The 23,090-nt window shown below is 42.7% G+C and overlaps 2 protein-coding genes across 7 annotated transcripts in view; one reads left to right on the top strand and one right to left on the bottom strand.

Annotated features, from left to right (window-relative positions):
- Nucleotides 1-2,227, bottom strand: part of USP47 (ubiquitin specific peptidase 47) — an 89,101-nt gene extending 86,874 nt beyond the window's left edge. For 2 of the 4 annotated variants that reach the window (XM_037899819.2, XM_037899820.2), the window contains exon 1: nucleotides 1,787-2,115. In XM_037899819.2, the coding sequence (XP_037755747.1) occupies nucleotides 1,787-1,825 (39 nt within the window). In that variant the 5' untranslated portion in view covers nucleotides 1,826-2,115. Of the gene's footprint in view, nucleotides 1-1,786 lie in introns of all 4 variants that reach the window. The other 2 variants (XM_037899822.2, XM_037899821.2) reach the window with 2 other exon arrangements.
- Nucleotides 2,177-22,308, top strand: LOC114019243. Of its 3 annotated transcripts, none has more exons than XM_037899823.2 (3): nucleotides 2,177-3,028; nucleotides 16,554-16,669; nucleotides 19,344-22,308. In XM_037899823.2, the coding sequence occupies exons 2-3, from the start codon at nucleotides 16,577-16,579 to the stop codon at nucleotides 20,934-20,936; spliced, it is 1,686 nt and encodes a 561-aa protein (XP_037755751.1). In that variant the 5' UTR covers nucleotides 2,177-3,028; nucleotides 16,554-16,576; the 3' UTR covers nucleotides 20,937-22,308. The 3 variants fall into 3 exon arrangements, with proteins under 3 accessions (XP_037755751.1, XP_043403735.1, XP_027676992.2); XM_043547800.1 differs by lacking the exon at nucleotides 2,177-3,028 and adding an exon at nucleotides 14,388-14,486; XM_027821191.3 differs by lacking the exon at nucleotides 2,177-3,028 and adding an exon at nucleotides 14,979-15,112.
- The last annotated feature ends 782 nt before the right edge of the window (nucleotides 22,309-23,090 follow it).

The raw sequence follows: 23,090 nt of genomic DNA, 5'->3' as shown, positions 1-23,090 counted from the left end.
TCTTACATTTCTACAAAATTCAGGATTATTTGTACTATAGAGTTCTCAGGAATCAAGGTCTCAAAATGCCAGGCACTGTACAAACCAGTAATAAGAAGACAGACCTTGCCCTAGAGAGCTGACAATCTAGATATACAACAAGACAGAACAGATGGAGAAAATAAGCAAATTTGGGTGGTAGGACAAAGTAACAATAAGAGTTAGAACAATTTAATAGGAATGTAAAATCATTTTTAAAAATTAACTGAGCCTATTAATTTATCTGTCAGATCCACACACAGTTCTCAAAAGAAAGAATTTGCTGAATACCTTGCATATTATTAATTGTCTTAACAGATAATTACATATCACTTTGTCCATTACTTAAAATCTACTCTCCCACTCTCTCAATCCTGAACAGTATTTTTTGGACATATGTGATTTACATAAGAAGCATCAGCACAAAAGGATAGGGGCTTCGTTCTCTTCCACTTTGCTGTTTGTAAGAGACTAGGGATAAGGGGGAGACCACCTCCCTCCTTCCCCATTGCTGCAGAGAGACAGCCTTTTCCAGCAAACAGGAACACAATCAGCTGCTCATTCAATTCTCTTATCACACCCCCAGCCTACCACAAACATTCTTGCCCTTCTCCACCACCCTCAAAGAACCACACAGGGAAGCTTATACCTTTTCTTCTCCAAACTCCACCCATGAGCCCAGCCTCTCCAAACCTCATAAACAGAGGCCCTCCCTCCTGTCTCCACCCCTTCTTCTTTCAGAGGGCTTTCCCCTCCCCAAAACTCTCAGATTGAATCCCACCCTGGTGCCCTCCCACAAACCCACCTACTTCAAACACCACCGACTCGGGCCTGCTCTCCCCCCACCTGTCATATGGACAATTTCTCTTCCTTAAACCCCAGATACGGGTCCCCAGCTAACTTCACATAGGCATGGAGCTTCTCCTACCTGCTCATCCAACACCCCAGGCTCCCTGGAACCACACAGACAGGGTTATCCTTTAACCTCTCTTTCTTCCCGCACATGAGCCCTGGGTCAGACAAGGGATCTCGCTACTCAAGCTTCACCTCTTCCTCCTTTACACACACCTCAAGACAACCAATTTCCCCCTCAGACCTCTCATACGGATACGCGCTCCCCTCAACCTTAGAAAAACCAAGGCCTCCCCACATTCATGCTACAAGTGCCTCCCCCTGACTCACGCAGACAACGACACACAGTAGGGCCTTCTTCTTCCCACATAAAGTGAAGAAGTGGGTTTTTTACCCGCGAAAGCTTATGCCCAAATAAATCTTTCAGTCTTTAACGTGCCACCAGACTCCTCCTTGTTTTTGTGGATACAGACTAACAGGCTACCCCTCTGATACTTGCCACACGCAGTGACACTGACAGGTGCCTTTCACTACCCTCCCCGCCCCCCAAGCGGGCCTTGCACTTACACTGCAAAGACACAGCCTCAACCCCACACCCCCGTCCCCCTCACAGGGACTCACACATGCACTCCCGGCGCACCCGGACAGGGATTTCCTTCCTGCCGCCACTCACAAAGAGAGGGGCCGCCGCACACCCCCCCCGGGCCCGACCCGCAGCGGGGCCTCCCCACCGCACACACTCCCAGGCCCGAGCCGGAGCGGGGCCACCCCGCCGCACCCTCCCGCCAGGGCCGAGCCGGAGCGGGGCCACCCTGGGCCCGACGCGCCCCCGCCGCGCACCTCCCCCCTCACGGACGCCCCCGCCCGAGGCCTCCCTGGCAGGAGCCCCCACCCGACCCCGCCGCACGGGCCCCACCTCTTTGGGGACGAGCTGGTTCTCCTCGCTGGGCACCATGGCCGGTGGCGCGGCGCTGGGCCCGCAGCAGGCTGGGCCGAGGAGTCGTCAGCAGCGGCCGGAGAAGGCCGAGGGACGCGGGCGGCTCATCCTCTCCCCCCTCCACACACCCACACACCCCACCCCGCGAGGGCAGCGCCGCGGCCCCCACCCCCTCCGCCAGCGCCAGCCAATGGGAAAATGGCCGACGAGAAGCCTCGCGAGACAGGCCGGCCTCGCGCCCCCCCTGACACAGCCGGGCTGCGGGGCGGGCACGCACCCGTCCGCCTCCGCCGAGCCCCTACCTGCGTCTCCTCTACGTCATCGGGCAGGGCGTCCAGCCGCCCTGGGCCCCGCTCTCCCCCCTTCCGGCGGGCCGGGGTGGGAAGCGGCGTGTTTGATCAAATAACCTCGCGGCGAGTCCCCGCGTCCCGGACGCGCCACGCTCGCGGGCAGGGGGTGGAGGGGCGGCTTTTTACACAGACAGATGATGTCACTGTCGAAAGTTTTCAGAGGCAAACGGCCCCAGAGGCAGCGGCGGGGAGCGGCGGGGGTTTGCCGGCGGCCTCCGGCCCCCAGCGCTTTAGATGAGAGATGCTGGGGGGAGTGTCGCTGCCCCAAAACCCTCCTGCCCGCACGGACAGCACTGCCCGAAAGGCCGCGTTGGGGTCCCCACCCTGCAAAGCCTGAAGCACTTGCTTACCTTTAAGCGCCTGGATAGTGTCCTAGAGCTCAATGTGTCCTTAAAATGAAGCGTATGCATAAGTGCTTGCAGGAGACCTGCCACTACTTGTTGTATTTTACATCTATGTACTTTTTTAAATCGCGATTAATTTTTTTTTTTTAGCCCCTGGACAGCAACCATTAAAAAGAAATTAATTCTCTCCCTGGAAAGGTAGCTATAAACTGGCCACGTCAACATTTTTAAGCAGTCTTTAAAAATAGTACTGTACTTGGTGAGGAAGGAACTTTCTGGTTTTTTGATTCGTTGAATTAGTTTGTTGTTGGTTGTTTTTTTTTTTAAATCTAGGGTCATAGTTTTAGTTGGTGCCCAGTCCTGAATTATTTGTGCACCGAAAACTCCATCAACTTCTACTCCATTGACTTTGGTAGTGATTTTAGGAACTCAGGGCAAACAAGGTCAGAACCTTTTGTGTGCAAATGGTAGCAGTGGGATACACTGAAGAGGTGAAGGGGCTTGCAAACTTGCATAACTTTTTGTAGGTGAGTAGTTCCACTAATTTTGATGAGATGATTCCCGTGTTTAAAGGATCTGAGCTATAAATTGTAAAGTAAAATACATTTTTAAAAATTGTCAACATATATAAAGTAAATATCCTTAAAATAGAGTTCACAAGCAGAATTTTTCTTAGTTTTGTCTCTCTATAATTTTCAGTTGTTCTACATGGAAATATATTTTCCTCACTTTGTGTGGGTATGGTGAAATTGACATTTACTGATAAAAATCCAATACTTCCAAGCCTAAAAGTAAGAGAGAGAAGAGCAAACAGGGCCCTAATCCTACAAACCCTTGTGCATTTGCTTAACTTTACGTATAGGAGCTATCTCTTTGAAATCAAAGGGGCTAAATGCAATGTGTAAAGTTAAGCACATGCGTAAGTCTTGGCATATTCAGGACCAATGTATGTAAAACCACAAGTGAAGTATAGGTTATTTGTTCAGTTACAGTACCTTAAGCGGTTTGGCAAGATTATTTTGATTTGGAGATTTTGTCCAAAAAAAATTGTGTATGGCAACTTTTTTTGTACAAGAGCAAATATAATTTGAATAAAATATTAGTCTTCAAATTTGCTGAAATACACACAGGAAAAGTAGTTATAATTAACTTGTACTTATACAAAAAAAGGCTTTTTTTTTTTTTTACACAGAAAATGTTTTGTGTGTATATCTCCGTCGTGAGAATGAAATACAATATATGAAACCTATATATTTTCATAGAAATATTTTCCTCATTATTTTAGTGTTGTGTGGTGGAAAGGAGCAAAATTAAACAGAATTGAGGTTATCTTCCTGTACCCAGAAACAAATTTAGTCCAATGCCTATCAAATCCACTGCACGCAGGGATACTGAGAATTTGGAGTGAAGATCTCAGCAAGATATTATTTTAGGGTTCACCCAAACTGAACTGATTCATTTTATATTAAAAGTGGGGAGATGGTAGTTCTTCAGGCTATTTCCATACGCATAAAGAGAAGTAGGGGTCAATTGGTTGTTCAGGGATCAGTGCATAATTGTGAATATTTTAAAAGGTTTTAAGGGACATTTGTCCATGTAACAAAACCCTAGATAGTCTTGTTTTTCATCCTCATTTGTCAGATGGAATAAATCAGACAGCTTGTTTTGAAAATTTTATCCTTAGCTCTCTGCTTTAAATTAGGCACCTAAATGCACACTTAGACACTTAAATGAAACTGAGCTCATATTCCAGGAAGCCGCTGATGTGAAAATTTTGGGCTAAATAACTTGACTAGGGCCACAGCAAGAGTCAGTAAGCTCCTTGGGTTAGGTACGTCTCTTACTATGTGTTTGTACAGGACTACCACAATGGGGCCCAACCCCGGTTGAGGCATTTGAGTGCTACTGCAATGCAAACAGCTGTCAGTAGCACGATAAGAACACAGAAGTCCCTTGCTCTTAATGCCACTTTCAGTTTACTAGAAACTAGATCATATTAAGAAGAAAAGGAGGACTTGTGGCACCTTAGAGACTAACAAATTAATTTGAGCATAAGCTTTCGAGAGCTACAGCTCACTTCATCGGATGCATTCAGTAGAAAATACAGTGGGGAGATTTATATACACAGAGAACATGAAACAATGGATGTTACCATACACACTCTAACAAGAGTGATCAGGTAAGGTGAGCTATTACCAGCAGGAGAGCGAGGGTTGGGGGGTGGGGGGGAACCTTTTGTAGTGATAATCAAGGTGGGCCACTTCCAGCAGTTGATAAGAACAGTCTGAGGAACAGCAGGGAGGCAGGGAATAAACATGGGGAAATAGTTTTACTTTGTGTAATGACCCATCGACTCCCAGTCTCTATTCAAGCCTAATTTAATTGTATCCAGTTTGCAAATTAATTCCAATTCAGCAGTCTCTCGTTGGAGTCTGTTTTTGAAGGTTTTTTGTTGAAGAATTGCCACTGTTAGGTCTGTAATCGAGTGACCAAAGAGATTGAAGTGTTCTCTGACTGGTTTTTGAATGTTATAATTCTTGACGTCTGATTTGTGTCCATTTATTCTTTTACATAGAGACTGTCCAGTTTGGCCAATGTACATGGCAGAGGGGCATTGCTGGCACATGATGGCATATATCATATTGGTAGATGCGCAGGTGAACGAGCCTCTGACAGTGTGGCTTCTGTGATTAGGCCCTATGATGATGTCCCCTGAACAGATATGTGGACACAGTTGGCAACGGGCTTTGTTGCAAGGATAGGTTCCTGGGTTAGTGGTTCTGCTGTGTGGTGTTTTGTTGCTGGTGAGTATTTGCTTCAGGTTGGGGGGCTGTCTGTAAGCAAGGACTGGCCTGTCTCCCAAGATCTGTGAGAGTGATGGGTCATCCTTCAGGATAGGTTGTAGATCCTCGATGATGCGTTGGAGAGGTTTTAGTTGGGGCTGAAGGTGATGGCCAGTGGCATTCTGTTATTTTCTTTTTTGGGCCTGTCCTGTAGTAGGTAACTCCTGGGTACTCTTCTGGCTCTGTCAATCTGTTTCTTCTCTTCAGCAGGTGGGTATTGTAGTTGTAAGAACGCTTGATAGTGATCTTGTAGGTGTTTGCCTCTGTCTCAGGGGTTGGAGCAAATGCGGTTGTATCGTAGAGCTTGGCTGTAGATCGGATCGTGTGGTGTGGTCTGGATGAAAGCTGGAGGCATGTAGGTAGGCATAGCGGTGAGTAGGTTTCTGGTATAGGGTAGTGTTTATGTGACCATCGCTTATTAGCACCGTAGTGTCCAGGAAGTGGATCTCTTGTGTGGACTGGTCCAGGCTGAGGTTGATGGTGAGACGGAAATTGTTGAAATCATGGTGGAATTCCTCAAGGGCGTCTTTTCCATGGGTCCAGATGATGAAGATGTCATCAATGTAGCGCAAGTAGAGTAGGGGCATTAGGGTATGAGAGCCGAGGAAGTGTTGTTCTAAGTCAGCCATAAAAATGTTGGCATACTGTGGGGCCATGCGGGTAACCATAGCAGTGCCACTGATTTGAAGGTATACATCATCAAGGATGTATCAGGGAGTGGATGTGTCATTACACAAAGTAAAACTATTTCCCCATGTGTATTTCCCCCCCCCCCGCGTTCCTCAGATGTTCTTGTCAACTGCTGGAAATGGCCCACCTTGATTTTCACTACAAAAGGTTCCCCCCGCCACCCTCCCCGGCTCTCCTGCTGGTAATAGCTCACCTTACCTGATCACTCTCGTTACAGTGTGTATGGTAACACTCATTGTTTCATGTTCTCTGTGTATATAAATCTCCCCACTGTATTTTCCACTGAATGCATCCGATGAAGTGAGCTGTAGCTCACGAAAGCTTATGCTCAAATAAATTTGTTAGTCTCTAAGGTGCCACAAGTCCTCCTTTTCTTTTTGCGGATACAGACTAACACGGCTGCTACTCTGAAAATAGATCATACTGTTGAGCTAACCCTCCTTGCAGCCAGAGGTCACAGTAGCTCTCAACAGAGAAGCCTGCTTGCACGCAGTTTGCTGAAGTCTTAGTTACATCAGGTATATACCGCCCTTCGTAAACACAAAAACTGATCTGGAATTGTTTTAAATATCTGTGGATTTAGGATGGGGACCATATGGAACTGATGGGATTTGAGGGGAGAAAGACCTGTATGGAATTATGGATTCTGTTGTTGTTGTTGTTTTGGGGAGAGAATATTTTATCCACCAAATGTCAGATATGTCATTGACTGAAACAGAAATTTCTCAGGGAGCCCTTGACGTTTTGGCTGAAGCAAAAAAGTACTGAGGCACAGTCACAGAAATAAATAGTGCAAGAAAGGCACCAAATCTCTCAGTACTAACAGGAAGTCTTGGGACATGGAACCAAGATTTCTTTAGGGTTTATGAAAATTGGCATCTTAATGGTGTTTCTGGACCAGTGGCTAAAGAGTCACAGGGTTATTAAAATAAAAAACAAGGACTAGCCTAGACTGGAAGCAGGCCAGAGAGAGAATAGCAAGAGCAGGATAGACGCTGATTGGATTGAAGAGTCAGAACACAGTGACAGAAGCTCCTGATAGGAAAATAATACAATCAAGAAAGAACCACCTGGAAGGTTCCAAGGGTGGCATGTCACCACCATCATTTGACTGGTGCTCCTGGAATTACTGTTTCCTTTGGGAGCAAACCTTCTGGAGCTTGGGGAATTCTTCCTGTTATGAATTAGGGAACTGAGACTCAAGAATGAGAATCTTGTACAGATGGTACTTATGGCGCCATTCGGCACAGTAAAACATATTGTGAAATAATATATTTTAATATCTGGACAAAAAAGCTAGCATAAATCTGCTGCCATTAGATTATCAGTAATCCTTTTGAAAAATATTCTATCAATTGGCCCCAGCAGAAATAACTGTATGAACATCTAGTGATAGCCTTTGTATGTGAAACTCCTCTAGCAGAATTAATATAATTGACTCCAGCATTTGTTCTGATCTAAACAGGAATTTGTAGCCTGCTCTTTGAGACTCTCGTATATAGCAATTAAATGTTTTCTAGTTCCATCTTGAGGTTAAAGGACTTTTCATGACTCACTGTCCATTAAGTGAGTCATGGTTCTATATAGCATAAGAATCCTGATTCAGAACAGCACATGCTTAACTTGTCCTGTATAAGGAAGCTTTCCTGGATCAGGACTAAATTAGTATTCTCAGACAAGAAAAAAGTTAGAGTTAAGGTTTTAAATGAACATGTCAGACTGCAGGTGGTTGAACACTGCCTCAGAGGTCTATTTATGACTAACAACAATGTTGACGCGCCTGTCAGTCTTCAGACAGTGACACTTCCTACTAGTTTTAATTCAGTCCTGGGCTCATTTAGTGTTTGGAAAAGCTTTTCAGACCAGCCAACATAAAAACAAACTAACAAATCCCAAACACCTCTCTGAATTCTATTGGTATTCTGGGGAAATCTAATTGAGTCCTGTCATAAGCAAGGTGCAGCTCCTATTTAAGGAGTTCTAGGTTGTTTCTTTTTACCCCAGAAATTTTAAAAATGTCAAAATCATTTAACAGAAACTACGTCACATCTTAACTGTGCTTGGCTCTACTTGTAAAAAAGGACAACAATTTAGGATGAGATTTTAAAAGGTTCCTAAGGTGGTTAGATGCCTAATTCCCATTGAAATTTGAAGAGAATAGGACACCTCTGTCTTTAGACACCTGTCAAAATCCCAGCCTCAGGGTCATTTCTCCAACAATAAGCCCTATGGCGCTTTCAAAGCTGAGGCTTGACTATTAATAAAACAATACATTGTGAAAGCCTAAATATCCATAGAGCATTGTTATATATAACCCACATAGAAATTATGTTAAAAGAACATTAAAGTTATAAAGTCAAGCACTCCAAAGTTAGGAAAGAGCAGAGTCTATTAAGGTTGCCATGCTCATGGCATTATTATCCCCATTTACAGAGGCTGTGCTGAGGCACAGATAGATTAAGGTCAAAAGTGCTCATTCATTTTGGGTGCCCAATTTGAGATGCCCAGGGCCTGGTTTTCCAGAGTACTATTCTACCCCTACCCCTAGTCCTGCTCTTGTCCCCTCTGTATTTTATTCAGGCTCCATTCTCTTCCTCCTCTTCCATGCTGCTGGTGGTTGCTAGCAAGAGAGAGTCTTTCTGCTCACTGCTCCTCTGCCCAGTGGCCTGCAGCACTTGGGAGCAGTAATTGCAGGGGAAATCCTGCTCAGCCCTTGCAGCTCTGCACTGGACCATGCTCACTACATATGAAATCATTACAGAATTTAGCTGTCAAGCTAACAAGCCACTCCTGAGCATTTGCAGTCAAAGATTTTTCTTATAACGTGGCCAAATTTGGGCAGTTTTGCAGGTAGACAACAAAAGACCCAGTGCTGACACAAAGGCCACCCCTTTGCTAAATGTTAATTCCTTGTTTGAAAGCATGGAGGTACTAAAACTTATCAGTTAAACAGTTGTAAGATTTATTTAAAAAACATGGGCAAAACAATGTATTTTTCCCTAATGTAATTCTTGGAACTGGCTGAACTAGTTTTGCTTACATTAAAAAGAATTACCTGAAGCAGACATCAGCTATAGAAACAACCGTTGATCATTGTCTATACCAGGACATTTAACTGCAGTGGGGTTCAAACTCGCTTGTTCTAAAAGTGGGTCCATCTTCATTTGTAGTTAAACCGTTTTCAGCACAAGTTCAGCTGCACCCATTGCTGACTGTTATCAGTAATGTATAATGAGAGTGCTCTTGAAGGACTGAGGGCCAGACTGTTAAAGTTATGGAGGTATTTAACAGGGTGTGCTGAGTCATGAGCTGGCTCAGCACCCTTTCACTCAAAGCCCCCCAGTGTACATTAATTGGGACCTGACTGAAAGACAGATAGTTGTCAGAGGGTGCCAACTAACTGAATAGAGATACAGCTGAAAGGCTAATTGGGTGGAAGTATAATCCCCAGCATCTGGGTCTATATAAGCGAACAGGAAGATGTGGCTAGAGCAGAGGTAGGCAAACTACATATCTGGCCCGTGGGACTGTCCTGCCTGGCCCCTGAGCTCCTGGCCCAGGAGGCTCACCCCCAGCCCCTCCCCCACTGTTCCCCCTCCCATGCGGGCAGCGGGGCTGCGAGCTCCTGCCACTCTGAGCGGCATGGTAAGGGGGTGGCGACGGTGGCGCACATGGCGGTGGAGGGGTTGGTCCTGGAGGGGGGGGCAGACAAGGGGTGGTTGGGGGGGGGAATCCCGGGGGGCAGTCAGGGGACAGGGAGCAGGGGGCGGTTGGATGGGGCAGAGGTTCTGGGGCAGTCAGGGGTCAGGGAATGGGGGGGTTTGATAGGGTGTGGGAGTCCCGGGAGGCCTGTCAGGGGGTGGGGGTGTGGATAGCTCAGGGCAGTCAGGGGACAGGGAGGGTTGGATGGGTCAGGAGTTCTGAGGGGGACAGTCAGGGGGCGGGAAGTGGGAGGGGGCGAATCAGGGCAGGGGCCAGGCTGTTTGGGGGGCACAGCCTTCCCTACCCGGCCCTCCATACAGTTTCGCACCCTGATGTGGCCCTTGGGCCAAAAGGTTTGCCCACCCCGGGCTAGAGAGAAGAGTAGGCAGCCTGAAGGGAGGCAGGAATAGGTAGAACCGATTGCTGCTAATGTTGTACCCTTCCACAGAAGCAAGTGGGGGAAACTGGTTGCTGACTGTAAATAGTATGTAAATAACTCTCTAGGCTGCTGAACCGATATAGTGAAGTATGGTGTGGTCACTTACTGTGGCTGAAAAAGACTCTCAGGGAGCATCCTGTGACATGCCAGAAGATGCAGATAGGTGCTTTTTAAAATCCTACTAGGTGCTTAAGTGCATTAGGCACCTAACCTGGTTAGGCATTTTTTAAAATTCCATTAGATGCCTATCTGCATCTTTAGGTGCCTAAATATCTTTGATAATCTGGCCCTGAGTCCTGCCAGGCATTTTATGCCAAGTCAGGTCAATATTAGACTCCAACTGAGAGTCTACCATCCTGTAACATTCTTTATTTGCAGCTGAGTTGCATTCAGGAAAGTTTAGAATTATATTCTTTGTATACAAAGGAATTTCAATCTGATCCTTACAACTGAAAACCCAACTAACTAGGGTAAGGGAGAGCAAACAAGCTAGCACAGATAAGATAAGGGTTTTAGAAAGCAATTTTTGATCTGAATAGTTACAGGATGGTAGAATCTCAACTGGAGTCTAATATTGACCTGGCTTGGCATAAAATGTCAATATCTCTTAAATCATATTCAACTGTAATCCTATAGTTACACTACAGAGTCCAATGTCCTAGAAACTGTAAAGTAAGCACTGAGCAATGGAGATAAGGGTGATAAGAAAATAAAATGTAGCTTATTCACTGATGACAGAAGAAAACTGTAAACAAAAACACATGCAAAAACATTTTAAAGAAAAGATTAACAAATAGAATGGACATTCTAAATGGAATATCTAGTGACACGTGTACAAACTATATTTGCAGAGATAAAGGAATTAAAATAAAAAAGCAAGACCTTTTTGAAAACATGGACTTCTCCTGAATCACCAAGGATTAGGCCTTGGATTTTATGGCATAACGAGTTTGCCTTCTCTTAGAGCGTCATAGTCTTGGATAGTTGTCTGTGGTTAGAAAGATGGCCAAAGATTTTTTTTTTTTAAATACAACACCTGTTACATAAGCTGAAGGGACAATCATAGCCAAATTTACAATAGCAGCCTCTAAATTTGTGTGCACAGAACGAAGCATGCAAATCAGAAAGATACCTAATGACCCAATTTGGGTTGGGTGCAGAAATCCGTTCAGGAATATTCAAACAGTTGAAAGTGCAGTCCTGGGTGCACACATTTAGAGGCTGAGCTAAGGCCACTTTTCTTTCTAGGTTTTTCGATACCGTAGGCACAGCACATACAATAAAATATATAGCCTCAGAGAAAAGCAACTAAGTTATGATAGAAAGTCTCATTGTATATATGTAATGGTGATTCACATTACCAAAGGCATGTGGAGAATTGTTAAGCCTATTTGTCATTTGTAAGTCCTGAACTTTTTGTTTTATTCTTTTCTAACACAAAAAATTACCAAATTTAAGGGAAAAACAGCTTGTGCTAAGAATATATATATCAAAATATTGTTATATATAGGACTAGTGGCCCTGACATTTGGTAAAGAGACAAAATGTTAATCTTCGAGGTACCATTAAAATCTGTGTAAGATTAGTTGTGATGGAGTTATTACCATTTGGTGATCTTTTTATCGAGAGCATCAGCATAGCAATGGACATTTTCCTCAGTGCTACTCTCCCAGAAACCTTCGCAGAGTTCCTAAATCTTAGCAAATCACTAATAAATAACATCCAATGCATTGTTGCCAACACTGTAAAAAATTTGCTAGGGATGGTGTTCCTTGCTCTTCTGAGCCAGCAGCAGAGGATGCAGCCATCCCTTCTCTCCTGTGTTCTGCCAGCACACAGACTTGCCCCCTACTGGTGAAAGCTTGTGTTGCAATTTTTTAGAAAATTCATGAAGCAGCTTTCACAATCCACCAAATTTTGGTCAGTACTGAAAACACCCAAGACTGGTTTACAAATCCAGGGATAATTCTATCTAAAATTAGACTGTTGGCAGTTCTGCCAATCTTCTCTAAACTAGTTCTATGCACTAGTTCTCATTCTCTTAGGTACTTACGTGGCTCCTGTAGTATTTTACAGATGAGCAAGATTGGTTTCAAGATAAACCTTTATTAAGAATGGAAACTATGTACAGAAATAAGCTAACAAACTTCCTACTACTCTCTAGCTGTAGCCTGTGACTGCCCTGTGTGCGCCTTTGTTTCCCCTCTGAAATTTAAAACAGGGAAGAGTGGAGGCAAAATCAAGCTCTTAATGGAAAGCTTTACTATGGAGAAACTACTCTCTCCCCCAATATGCAGCACCTCACGGAAAAACAGATTGCATAAAAAATGTAGAGGAAGTATGGCATCTCTACAATTCCTGGAGGATGTACTGTATGTGACATTGCACTCCATATCCCCAGATCTCCAAAATCTCAGGCAAGTACCTTACGCACTGGAGCATCCTTCCTCCCCTTCAATAAAACAAATATGAAGTTTCTAGGCCAGGTGATTTTTTTATTAATGATTATTATTATTATTATTTTTGGTTATGCAATGTCAAAAAGCTTTGGAAGAATTTTCACAAAGTGAAGAAGGGATAATTACTCACCTATAATGCTGCATTTCTGGAGATATTTAACTGTCTTTCAGCTTGTGGGTCTCAGCTCTCTAACATGATTTCAGGCCATTAACAAGCTAAGAGCCAAGAGTAAATTCCTTCTGAATGATATCTATAGAGAAGGAAAAATTACTTGTAATTCTGCATCTCTGAAGGTATAATTTCAAAGGGATTCTCATTCTTGGGCCTTAGCTCCTTATTGGTTTGTCTCACTCTACTGAGCTGAGACCCAAGAGTTGGAATATAAATATCTATAATAGTATCATTAAAGTACACCTATATTTTGCTAAGTTCCATAACTGAGAAATGGGTTGTCTGATTACCCTTAACATTTCCTCTTAAAATTTCCATTGGCTGAAGATCTGCGTGCAAAATTTGAGGCACAAAAAATTATTTCTGAGAGATTTAGAACAGGGTAGAGTGGTGGCAAAATCAAGCTCTAAATGAAAAGCTGGTTGTAGCCTTTACTAAGGAGAAACTATTGTCTATAATATAAAGCTAAAAGAAGGACAATTAAGAATATGACAAAGGCATGTGTAAAGAAATTATACCTTTGTGATTAATCTTGTACTAACAAAAGAAAGGGAGTTTCTTATAAAAGGAACTAAACTTTCCAGGATATTAAAAAAAAAAAAACGGTGGTTTTATAAAGTTAGCAGTACTTATCATACTTCTTTTAAATATTGCTTTCCGGCATATTTTTAGTGAGTTTGTAAATCCTTTCCTTTTCTTCTCAGCTACATATCCAGCCTTTTGCATTCCAGCCAATCCTGGAGTGGTTTTAATTAATTATTAATCAATACTTCACCATCAGCAAATTAGCTGTTTAGGATATATCAAAGTTAAGAAGGACTCTTGTTTTGCTTACATTATCATTTCATGTTGGTTTCAGAACACTGGCCATTCAGATATTGGCTGATGAAGGTTAATTTTCTGTTCCATGAAACCATTAACTTTGTCTATAAACTCCCTATGGGAGTATAACTAAATTCCAAATACTTGTGGGAAATAAAATTTCTCATGAGGATTTGTAGGACTGCACGTTTCTTTATTAACATTGTATCATATTGCCATCTTATTTTTGTCCCAAATATCATGTACTCAAAACTACAGTGCAGTTTCTGTGCTAGCAGTCTAAACAAAACACATTTTGAGCTGTATTGACTTCTTAATGCACTTGTGGAAATCCCATTTGTGTTAATGAGAGTAGTTTATGCACCTTGAAAGGCCAAATTCTACCTTCCATGCTACTGGCAGGGAGAGGTGAGCAGAAATACTGGTTGGTACCTCCTAGGTATTAGGATCCTGGTAAAATTCTCACAGACTTAGATGAATTTAGGATCAGAGCCAATTTGCAATAGGGAACAGAGTGCAGCTCTTCCAAATAGGAGTGTGCAATGGGAGCAGCACTTCCCGACTCTTACTTGTCACTGACTCCAAAAGTACAAGCTAGCAAACTGGTGTTTGCACAGGCTGCTCACACCCTTCATTTTTGGAGCACGGTTTAGCATGTTAGCTGACTTCTCCGAGCAGTTTGCAGAGGAGAGGCATGGTGAGGGAAGCTAACTCATTGGCACAAACACAAGAGCAGAATGCCTTAAGTTTGTGGGGGAGCCGAGGTAAAGGAGAAAGAAATGAGTCACTTTGAGTGCATGCCATGATGGTAACGATCGAAAAGATTCACCCACAAGGAAGCTTGCAGTGATATAACAGGTATATTGCAACACAATGAACTCACGCCTGTGCATAAAGAGGTAGTTGGGGGGGGGGGTCACTATGAGAGAGCAAAGGCAGGGCCATATCAGACTCTCTGTAAAGTGAAGATCGAAGACCACAAACTGCATCCATCACCCATTGCAATCATTAATAGCGGCCCCAGGGCCAGGAGTGCTTCTACAGGTAAGGCTGCATTGCAGACCCTCCAGCAGGAGCTCAGAGTAACTCCTACGGAGGTTGACTGTCGAATAGCAAGTGTTAATTAAGCCAACCACCGCTCCTTTGACCCACGCGGGAGGATGGGATAGCTGGTGGGGCACCAGTGGCGCGTGCTGGGCGCTTCCCGGGACGCTGGTCCCCCGCCACCCGCTCCTCCGGACGCGCTATGAAGGGTTTCTCTGTCACGTGACAGCGCCCAGTAGCTCGGTCTCAGCCCCCTCCCCCCGGAGAGGGGGGCGGGGCCCGCAGAGCGCGGGCGGGGCCCTGGGCCGGTGGCGGGCGCCGTTCAAACGCGGCAGCCGCTGGGCGGGAGGCGCCGTCGCGCGAGCCAGAGCCTTTGCAAGGAGGCACCGAAACCCCGGCCCTGCAGGAGGGACAGGAGCGCGCTGTGTCCCTTCCAGGGGGTAGGAAGCTGCAGCTCCTGCCGCTGGGGGGAGGAGTGGGGCTTAATGTCCCCGTTGTTGTCGTGTAACCCAGTCGGCTGGGGGTTTAACCCCCCCCCCCTTAATATGTAACCCCTCCTGGGTTGGAGGAGGAAGGGGTTTAATACCCTCCCACCCCCACATTACTGTGTAATTCTCCTCCATTGGGGCAAGCAGAGGGTTTATATCCTCCCCTCCCACCCCAATGTGTAGCACTCTCCACTGAGGCAGGGAGAGGGTTTAATCCCTCCCCCTTACTGTGTAACCCCTGGTGTGGGGGAAGAAGGGGGGGGGGGTTAATACCACCACCCCTCTTACTGTGTAACCCCCTCCACTGGGGCAGGGAGAGGGTTTAATATCCTACCCCAGTACTGGGGATGGGGGGGGAGGAGTGACCCCCTGCAATTCAAATTCTTGCAGACTTCACAGTGGTTCAACTCCAGATCTGAACTGTGCAGTGTGGGCTCATCTCTCAACACTTACATGCTGATTACAGTTTGATGGAAAGTTTGGCCTGAAGCTCTTCCTGCAACTGGGAACTGTAACTCAGGCCCGATCTGGAGTTTTTACTGGCTCTGTACCCACGATAAGCTGTTTCCTGAAAGCCTGCAGTACCCTTTGTTCTTTAAGACCTTATCTACAACTGAATTTTTTTTTCTTACGCTACATTAGTACAGCTCGACCTATGGTAGCAACAGGGGCCGCTGCTTGATGTGACAGTGTTTAAAATGCCCCCATCCAGTAGCAGGTGCTACAAGTGAAGCTGAGAAATGGCAAAATAAAAAACCCCTTGTGTAGACATAGACTGACTCACTCCTCATCTGCAGCGTTTTCCAGAACATTTTAAGAGGCTGACAAAATAGTGTGGTTGAAAGCTTCCAGTTGTAATGTTTTGTGCCCTATTGATTTGACTCAGAAGACTTAAGGCTCCTGTTTCTTATGTTACAGTACAAGCAGTATGTAGTTTAAGGGGCTCTTCAAAACTCGCTCCCAGATTTCTGCTACTTTTTCCTGTAATTCAACATTTTTATGCTAAGTGCCCCATCTTGCAATCCTTACTCTGCCAGCACACCTACTGGAGTCATTGGTCATTTTGCTGGATTAAGGATTGCAAGTTGAGGTACTAAATGATGCATCCGATGAAGTGAGCTGTAGCTCACAAAAGCTTATGCTCAAATAAATTGGTTAGTCTCTAAGGTGCCACAAGTACTCCTTTTCTTTTTGCGAATACAGACTAACACGGCTGTTACTCTGAAACCGCTCAAATAAATTTGTTAGTCTCTAAGGTGCCACAAGTACTCCTTTTCTTTTTTTAAAATGATGTAAGTGTTTTGGAATCATGTTTCTAGTAAAAGGCATATTTGTTTACATAAATATAAAACCTGAATATTTTTTTCTAAAAGCAACTTTAAAAAATTTCTAGAATACACCTGTTGGATGAACTAAATGGCTCCAAAAGGCAAAATAAAAAAAAAGAAATACAAGTGCTGCCCTTGTTTGTCATCACCATCTTTGCAGGAAGATACCGCTGGAGAGCAGGTATAGTGTTAGCATTTTTATCTGAGGACTGGGGAAAGGGAATTGACTTTGTAATGTGCAGGAAGTTTATCCTTGGTGGCTATTTTAGTTGACACATTTTATCCCGTGTTAATAGCTCTTCTTGCTACATTTCCCCCAACACACCTTGTAGTGTTAAATTATGCTCATACGCACTTACACATCACCTCTGATTTTGTCTCCATCTTTTAATCTGGCCCTTTAAGTGCAGACATACCTTTGAGTCTCTTATCTGGCTGGAGAAGACTCCCAGCAGTGGATTCAGACTCTTATTTCCATTAAGGGCTTCCTCTAAATTATGGTTTCAAAGGAACAGCTCCATTCAGAATGTATCCTGAAGAACAAGAGGGAAGTTCATTGGTGTCCTGCAGCCCCTTTGTATTGGCTAACTGCAGGGGGTATTTTTGTTTGCAGCAGAGGCATGACTGTGGTCTGAGGTTCCAAGGTGAGGATTTCCTTTATGCCCCAGCTGTCATAGGATTTGTCTACACCACAATATAAGCCCAGGGCATGTAGAACTTGAGTTATCAGAATCTGGGTTCGTTAATCTAGGGCTTGAGTGTCTATACTTATTTGTAATACCAGATTAGGAATTGTTGGAGCCTGAGGCTCCAGTGTTTCCACTACATTATGCAGGCCTGAGTACAGCAACCCATATCCCAGACTTCCTAGTGCCATCCCAAAATGTGGCTGCTCTGGCCCTTTGTTCATGGTGCAGTGTGGAAAAACTTGACTGTCCACCAAACTTGATTGTCCAGAGGACAAAGAAAGTTGGCTGTGGGATTGTGAAATACTTTTGGCAGTCTCTCAGAGTACAAGTCCTGTGGGGTTGTGTCCATGCTGCAAAGCAACAGGGCTTGAACCCTGAATCCCAACTTGACTCAGGCTCGACCCTTCCACCCCCCACTGAGATCAAGCCTAGGACCCAAGGTCAGTGTGAGTTGCGTATAAATGGAAGAGGGGTTAGACTTGAGAATGAGTTTACATTGCAGTGTAGTCATACCCACAATGTCCGTAGAGGGCCATGGCAGCTTAAACAGGCTGAGTTCTGCTTTAACTTGACCTGCTGTCAGAAACTTGCACTGGGCCCCATGAGAGGGGGAGTGAAGACTATTTCATACCCCAGGGTCTGTAAGGGCACAGGGATGAGTCTAGTTTTTCGTAGCTCTGAAATGTCTCAGAATGGATCTCTGCAGCCATCCCTTGCCTAGGCAACTCCCCTTTCCTTCTTTCTCCTTATTTTCTGGCAGACTCTGAGCTTTACTTGTATACTTTCTGACATAAGAAGTGAAAGAGGCCACGATCCTTCCCCTTTTTGATATTTTGAGGCTTTCTACCGTATGCAGGAAAAAGCTTACATATACTATTTATCCAGATCTTAATAATAAAAAAAGCTGTGGGAGGAATTCCCAAAGGGAGAGAGTGCCAATCTCCAGAACATCAGACAGAGATCCCCCACCAAAAATCATGAGATTAAAATATATGAGCTTTATGAAGATAAAGTTCCTGATTATTTTTTGTTTGGTTTGTCTGTCTTCTGGCTGTGCTTAACTCTGGGTAGAAGGGAAAGTCTCAGGTGTATACACATTACAGGCTGGGAACTTAGATGCTGTACCTGACCATCCTCCCATTCCATCCAGTCATCCCCATTTCTTTATTATTCCCAAGGTTGCCCCAAAATCCAGGCTGTAGCTACAGCCTCCCAGTTTCTACTTAAAGTGACCCTGGTTTCTGCTGTTCCCCTACTCCAGATCCCGCCCTCCCCCTCTATTTATTTATGCCTACATCTGCCTAATTCCAAACAGCACCAATTTGAGGCAAAATATTTTTGGAATAAGGACGTTAACAAGCCTTATCTACTGCACAAAAACATTGGAGTTTTTGACAACCTCTCCAGAATAGATAGTGCTGCAGTTACAAACAAAGACTATTATCCAGTTAGGTTGATATATTTCCACAAAGGCAAACTAGACTAAACGTATGGTTCCAACAAGAAGGTTAACTTAGCCATTTTTCTCCTCCTGTGTATTTTATTGTATACGTCTTATGAAAAGAGTCTCCTAGTGTAGGTGTAGGTAGAATTATCCAGTCCTCAGGTGTCTTGAAATAACTGTAGCAATGCCCGTCCCTAGAAGAAAACGTCAATCTTCTAGCCAAATGCAGATTTCAAGGAAGTGATGTTTTCCACTACTGCAACCTTGACATTCTTGGTTATATCATTAAAATAAAAGAATGCTCTTATCTAATATTTTCTGAGTAAATTACTATATTACTGATTTTTCCTGACTACAGCATCAGTGCCTATGTGCCAAAAACTACCTAAACCAGAGCCAATTCAAGATGTTCAATGTGAACAAATTAACACTGCATTAATGTAGCTTCTTCAAATTTAATATATTATACATGCTTGTCAAAGAACATATGAAAAATATATATTTTTTGTCACGCTGCAGATGTGGGAGCAGCATGTCAGATTGGATTTTTCCCATGGCTGTTGTAGGTTTGTAGCACTTACTATACACATGATGTTACATGTTTGGATTATGGGAGCAGAGAATAGCTAGTATGTACTATTGTATTAACACTGTTTCATAGGTTACTGTATATTGGATACATTAGTTATATTACTTATATACTTTATATCTTTGTTTTTTAGCTTACACAGTTTGAACCAGATGAAGAAATTAAACTTTTGTATCAGTTTGGAAGCTATCTTGATTACATAGAAACTCCCCAAAAAGGTCATGGCAAAGTGAAAGGCAAATCCAAAAAGCATGGAAGAGAATGGAAGACACAGGAAACCGAAAGGAAAAATAAGCCTGATCTTTGTAACGGAAAGGAAAATGTGGTTTTGTGTGAAGAAAACACTGCCAATGACACTGATCTTAAAAAGAATAAACATCTTAAAAAGAACAAACATGATACTAAAGCAAAAAGTCATTTGGATTCAACAAAAAAAGACTTTTGCTATAAGCAAAACTCCTTTGTCCCCTGGCCATTTGTTGAAAAGAAAGCAAAGAAAATAAAGCTACTTCAAGATAACAAAGTAATTGATGGTAATGAAGAGAGCTCCAGAGAAGTAAATCACAAACAATATTATAAAAATTCTAGAACAGTACAGAAGGGTAATACTCAAGGAAAACAAAAACGTCTCTGCCTTCCCTCATCACATAATTCTTTTGTAACTGAGAATGGTAAACATAATGAATTAAGTTGTAGAAATAGTTCTTGGTCTCAGACAACTTGCAAACGTCAAGGTCTTGATTCTACTGTGCATTATTTTAGTGGTGGAATCATAGCAGGTTTTAAAAAGCGCAGGAAATTGGATAAGGAGGTCCCTGTTGGCTGTTTACTAGGCTCCAACACTACTGAAATAAACAGCTGCACTAGTAGTACAGAGCCTCTTTTGTCGTCTAGTCCAGCAGCTCTGGAGATTAAAACTTATGACTCAGAAGATGAATTCAATGTGGAAACCCTGAAAGATAAGGCAGCTTCTCCTATGAACTCAAAAACTGAAGAAATATGCAGCAGCGTTGATCTTAGTCAAGAGCTTTTTATAACCCAGAAGTCTTTTTTACCAGTGCAGATTCCCAATAATAGCAGTACTTGCTTATCCCTCTACCGTCAAAACCGTGCTAAAGATGCAAGTGTAGAAAGAAGGTTTAAACAAAAAAACACTACAGATACTTTGGAGTTTTCTCAGATGTCTTCAAATAGAGAAACATGTGATGAACACAGTCAGTTTTCTCAGTATGGTTTGACACCAAGTAGGGGTAGAAAGTCAGCTACAAGAGAGTGTGCAATTCAGACAGAAGACTTTTTCAGCTCTCCAGCATTTGCTTCCTCCTTAAGAATGAGAGAGAGATTTACAGATTGCCATGAACAACCACTGGACCTCAGTTTGCCTTACAGAATTCGGTCGAGTGCTGAGAATACAGGAAGACTGTCCTTGGGTGGTGCGGGTGATGGTATTCATGTATCTTCCAAACACAGATTAGAGCCTGTGTGTCATATAGAAAATCATCCTGCCGGTCCAGTGTTTGAGGAGGAAAGAGAAAATCATGTGTTCACTCAATCTCAAAAATCAGATCAAGTGAAATACATTCAGATGCTGCTTAATTCATCCTATTTCTTTAAAGTGAAAGGTGATTCAGATAATATAGTTTCTAGAACACAGTTAGTGAAGCCAAAGTTAGGAAACAAAAAAAAAAGAATAGTTGTAGACAGTACAAGACAGGAGAAATCCTAGCCGAGAAGTGTATTAGTCTGAATAATAGTCTGCATATAGACACATTCCTTATATATATTTTTCAAAGTGATTTTTAATTTCAAAGATTGCTTTATTCATTATTTCAGAACAGCAGAAGATAGCAGGTAGGCTGGAAAGAAGTACACTTGAAATTTATAGCAGGTAAAGTGTTAATTTACTTTACTGAATTCAACCTTCACACTGGGCCTTTTCCCCACAGTAACTTGCATATACACCATCTGTGCTGCTTATCTATTTTCACCTATCACCTGTTAAACTACACTCGTGTTGTAGCTTTAACTTTGGACAAAGTAATCCTGTGTATTATGTATGTTGTGAGAACATATCTTCTCGTAAAACTTTTAAGTGAATAGTTTAATGAGATCGTCAAATGAATCATATGCTACTCAGTTACTATGTTGTTCTATGTTAGGGTTAGCTGTCGTCTAATTCTGTAATTTAAAAGTAAGTTGTTTTATTTCCCCAAAATTTATACTACATAATTCAAATAAATAGGGAAGGTGTTTAATCAAACATTACAAAGAAAAAAATCTGGATGATGTCTTTTTTTTTTTAATTGGTGCACCTAAAGCAGCACCTGTAATGGTGAGCAAGCAGGTGTCATGAAAAAGACACAACTATGCATCTTCTGGTGAAACAATGACACCTTCAGGTCCTGACCTACTCTATTGTGGAGTAGGTCAGGTAATATTTTTTTGTTTCCCTTTTCTAGACATACCTGGCAAGCTTACACTTATCTAGAAATGTGCAAAATACTGGTTGTTCTGGGTTGCCTCAATCAAATGCAGTACTGTTCAGATTTTTTTGGTGTCTACTTGACTTCGGATTTTTTGTTTTTATTCTTACACTTAAACCTCCAGGTCTCAGAGCATGAGAAATAAACATTGTTTTAAAAATTAAAACTTATGTAATAGTCTTCCAGATGACAGAGGTATTAAGAAAAATAGTTCACTGTGTTAATTATCCTTCATACTTATGTGGTAGATTATATATTCAGCATACATATGTTCTAAAAGTTAATTATAACAATTTTATAGCATTTTAAATTAAATATTGCCTTTTATTAAACAAAACTGTTCTTTACTGTGACTGTAGAAGATGGTATTTTTGAAGGTGACAGAAAGCGCTATACATTTTAAAATTCAGAACTTAATTTAGATACAGGGAACATTCTTCATTATCCTTTGCCCAGCAACCTGAACCATTTGATGTCTCTTTTCCTTTCTAGCTGCAAATGTGAACCTGCTTAAATACTTCAGAGAGTTTCAGTAGAACTTTGCTAAGCTCCTTTATTCTTGCACTTCATTTTAAACCCAAAAATGGTTCTTCCCTAATTCTCAACAAAAATGTAACGGTGCTATAGGTCTCATGCTATGAAGACTTCATTATTTACATAAAATGTGATATATACATTTCCTAGAATACATTGACTTCTTATAAATAATTGAGTTAAGCTACAGTTTTCAAAAGAAGTGAACAAAGTATGTTTAATTCATTATATTTGCGTGTGTGTTTACTTGCTAATTTGTAAAATACAGTAATTTAGAAGAGATTTCTTACTCATTTGTGAGACTCAATCAGATTTTACTGTACCAAAAACAAACTATGAAAACAGAACTGATGCTCCTGTGCCTACATCATTCATTAAGAATGGGTTTGAGAGTGACACATGGGACCAGATCAGTAGCAACAGCGAGGGATATAGTTTCACATCCTTAATGTTGAAAACTAACAGTTTTTATAGGACCATTCCAATTATAGTGTATTGACTGCACATTTAGGCAAGTGAGGGACCAATCCTGTAATCAGCCCATTCTCTAAACCCTCATTGACTGCAGACTCTCTCCCTGCATCCTCCAATGAGGCTGCTTTCAGTACTCATGTGAATTGCAGGATCAATCCCCATTTTCCTATACAGATTTTATTATTAATTGTTAGCTCTCTCAAGCAAATACAATTAAAGGTATTGGATATCAGTTAAAAATGGAGCACTTCCTAAGTGTCTATTCAACATAGATTCTCCTTTGTGTCCCCATGTTAGCATAAATGTGCGCCTGCCCACTGATGGCGGTTTGCCTGATAAAAGCCACTTAAACCAGAATAAAGATCAGGGGGCTCCAGAACCCCCCACCT

The sequence above is a fragment of the Chelonia mydas genome, chromosome 6, assembly GCF_015237465.2.
Source record: "Chelonia mydas isolate rCheMyd1 chromosome 6, rCheMyd1.pri.v2, whole genome shotgun sequence".
NCBI classification, from domain to species: Eukaryota; Metazoa; Chordata; order Testudines; family Cheloniidae; genus Chelonia; species Chelonia mydas.
The sequence above is the reverse complement of the archived record's forward strand: the minus strand, read 5'-3'. Positions and strand labels throughout refer to the sequence as shown.

Coding starts and splice junctions, on each gene's coding strand:
- LOC114019243 (XM_037899823.2), top strand. CDS start 16,577: ATGGCTCCAAAAGGCAAAATAAAAAAAAAGAAATACAAGTGCTGCCCT. Junction 16,670..19,343: donor AAGATACCGCTGGAGAGCAG/GTATAGTGTTAG, acceptor TTTGTTTTTTAG/CTTACACAGTTTGAACCAGA.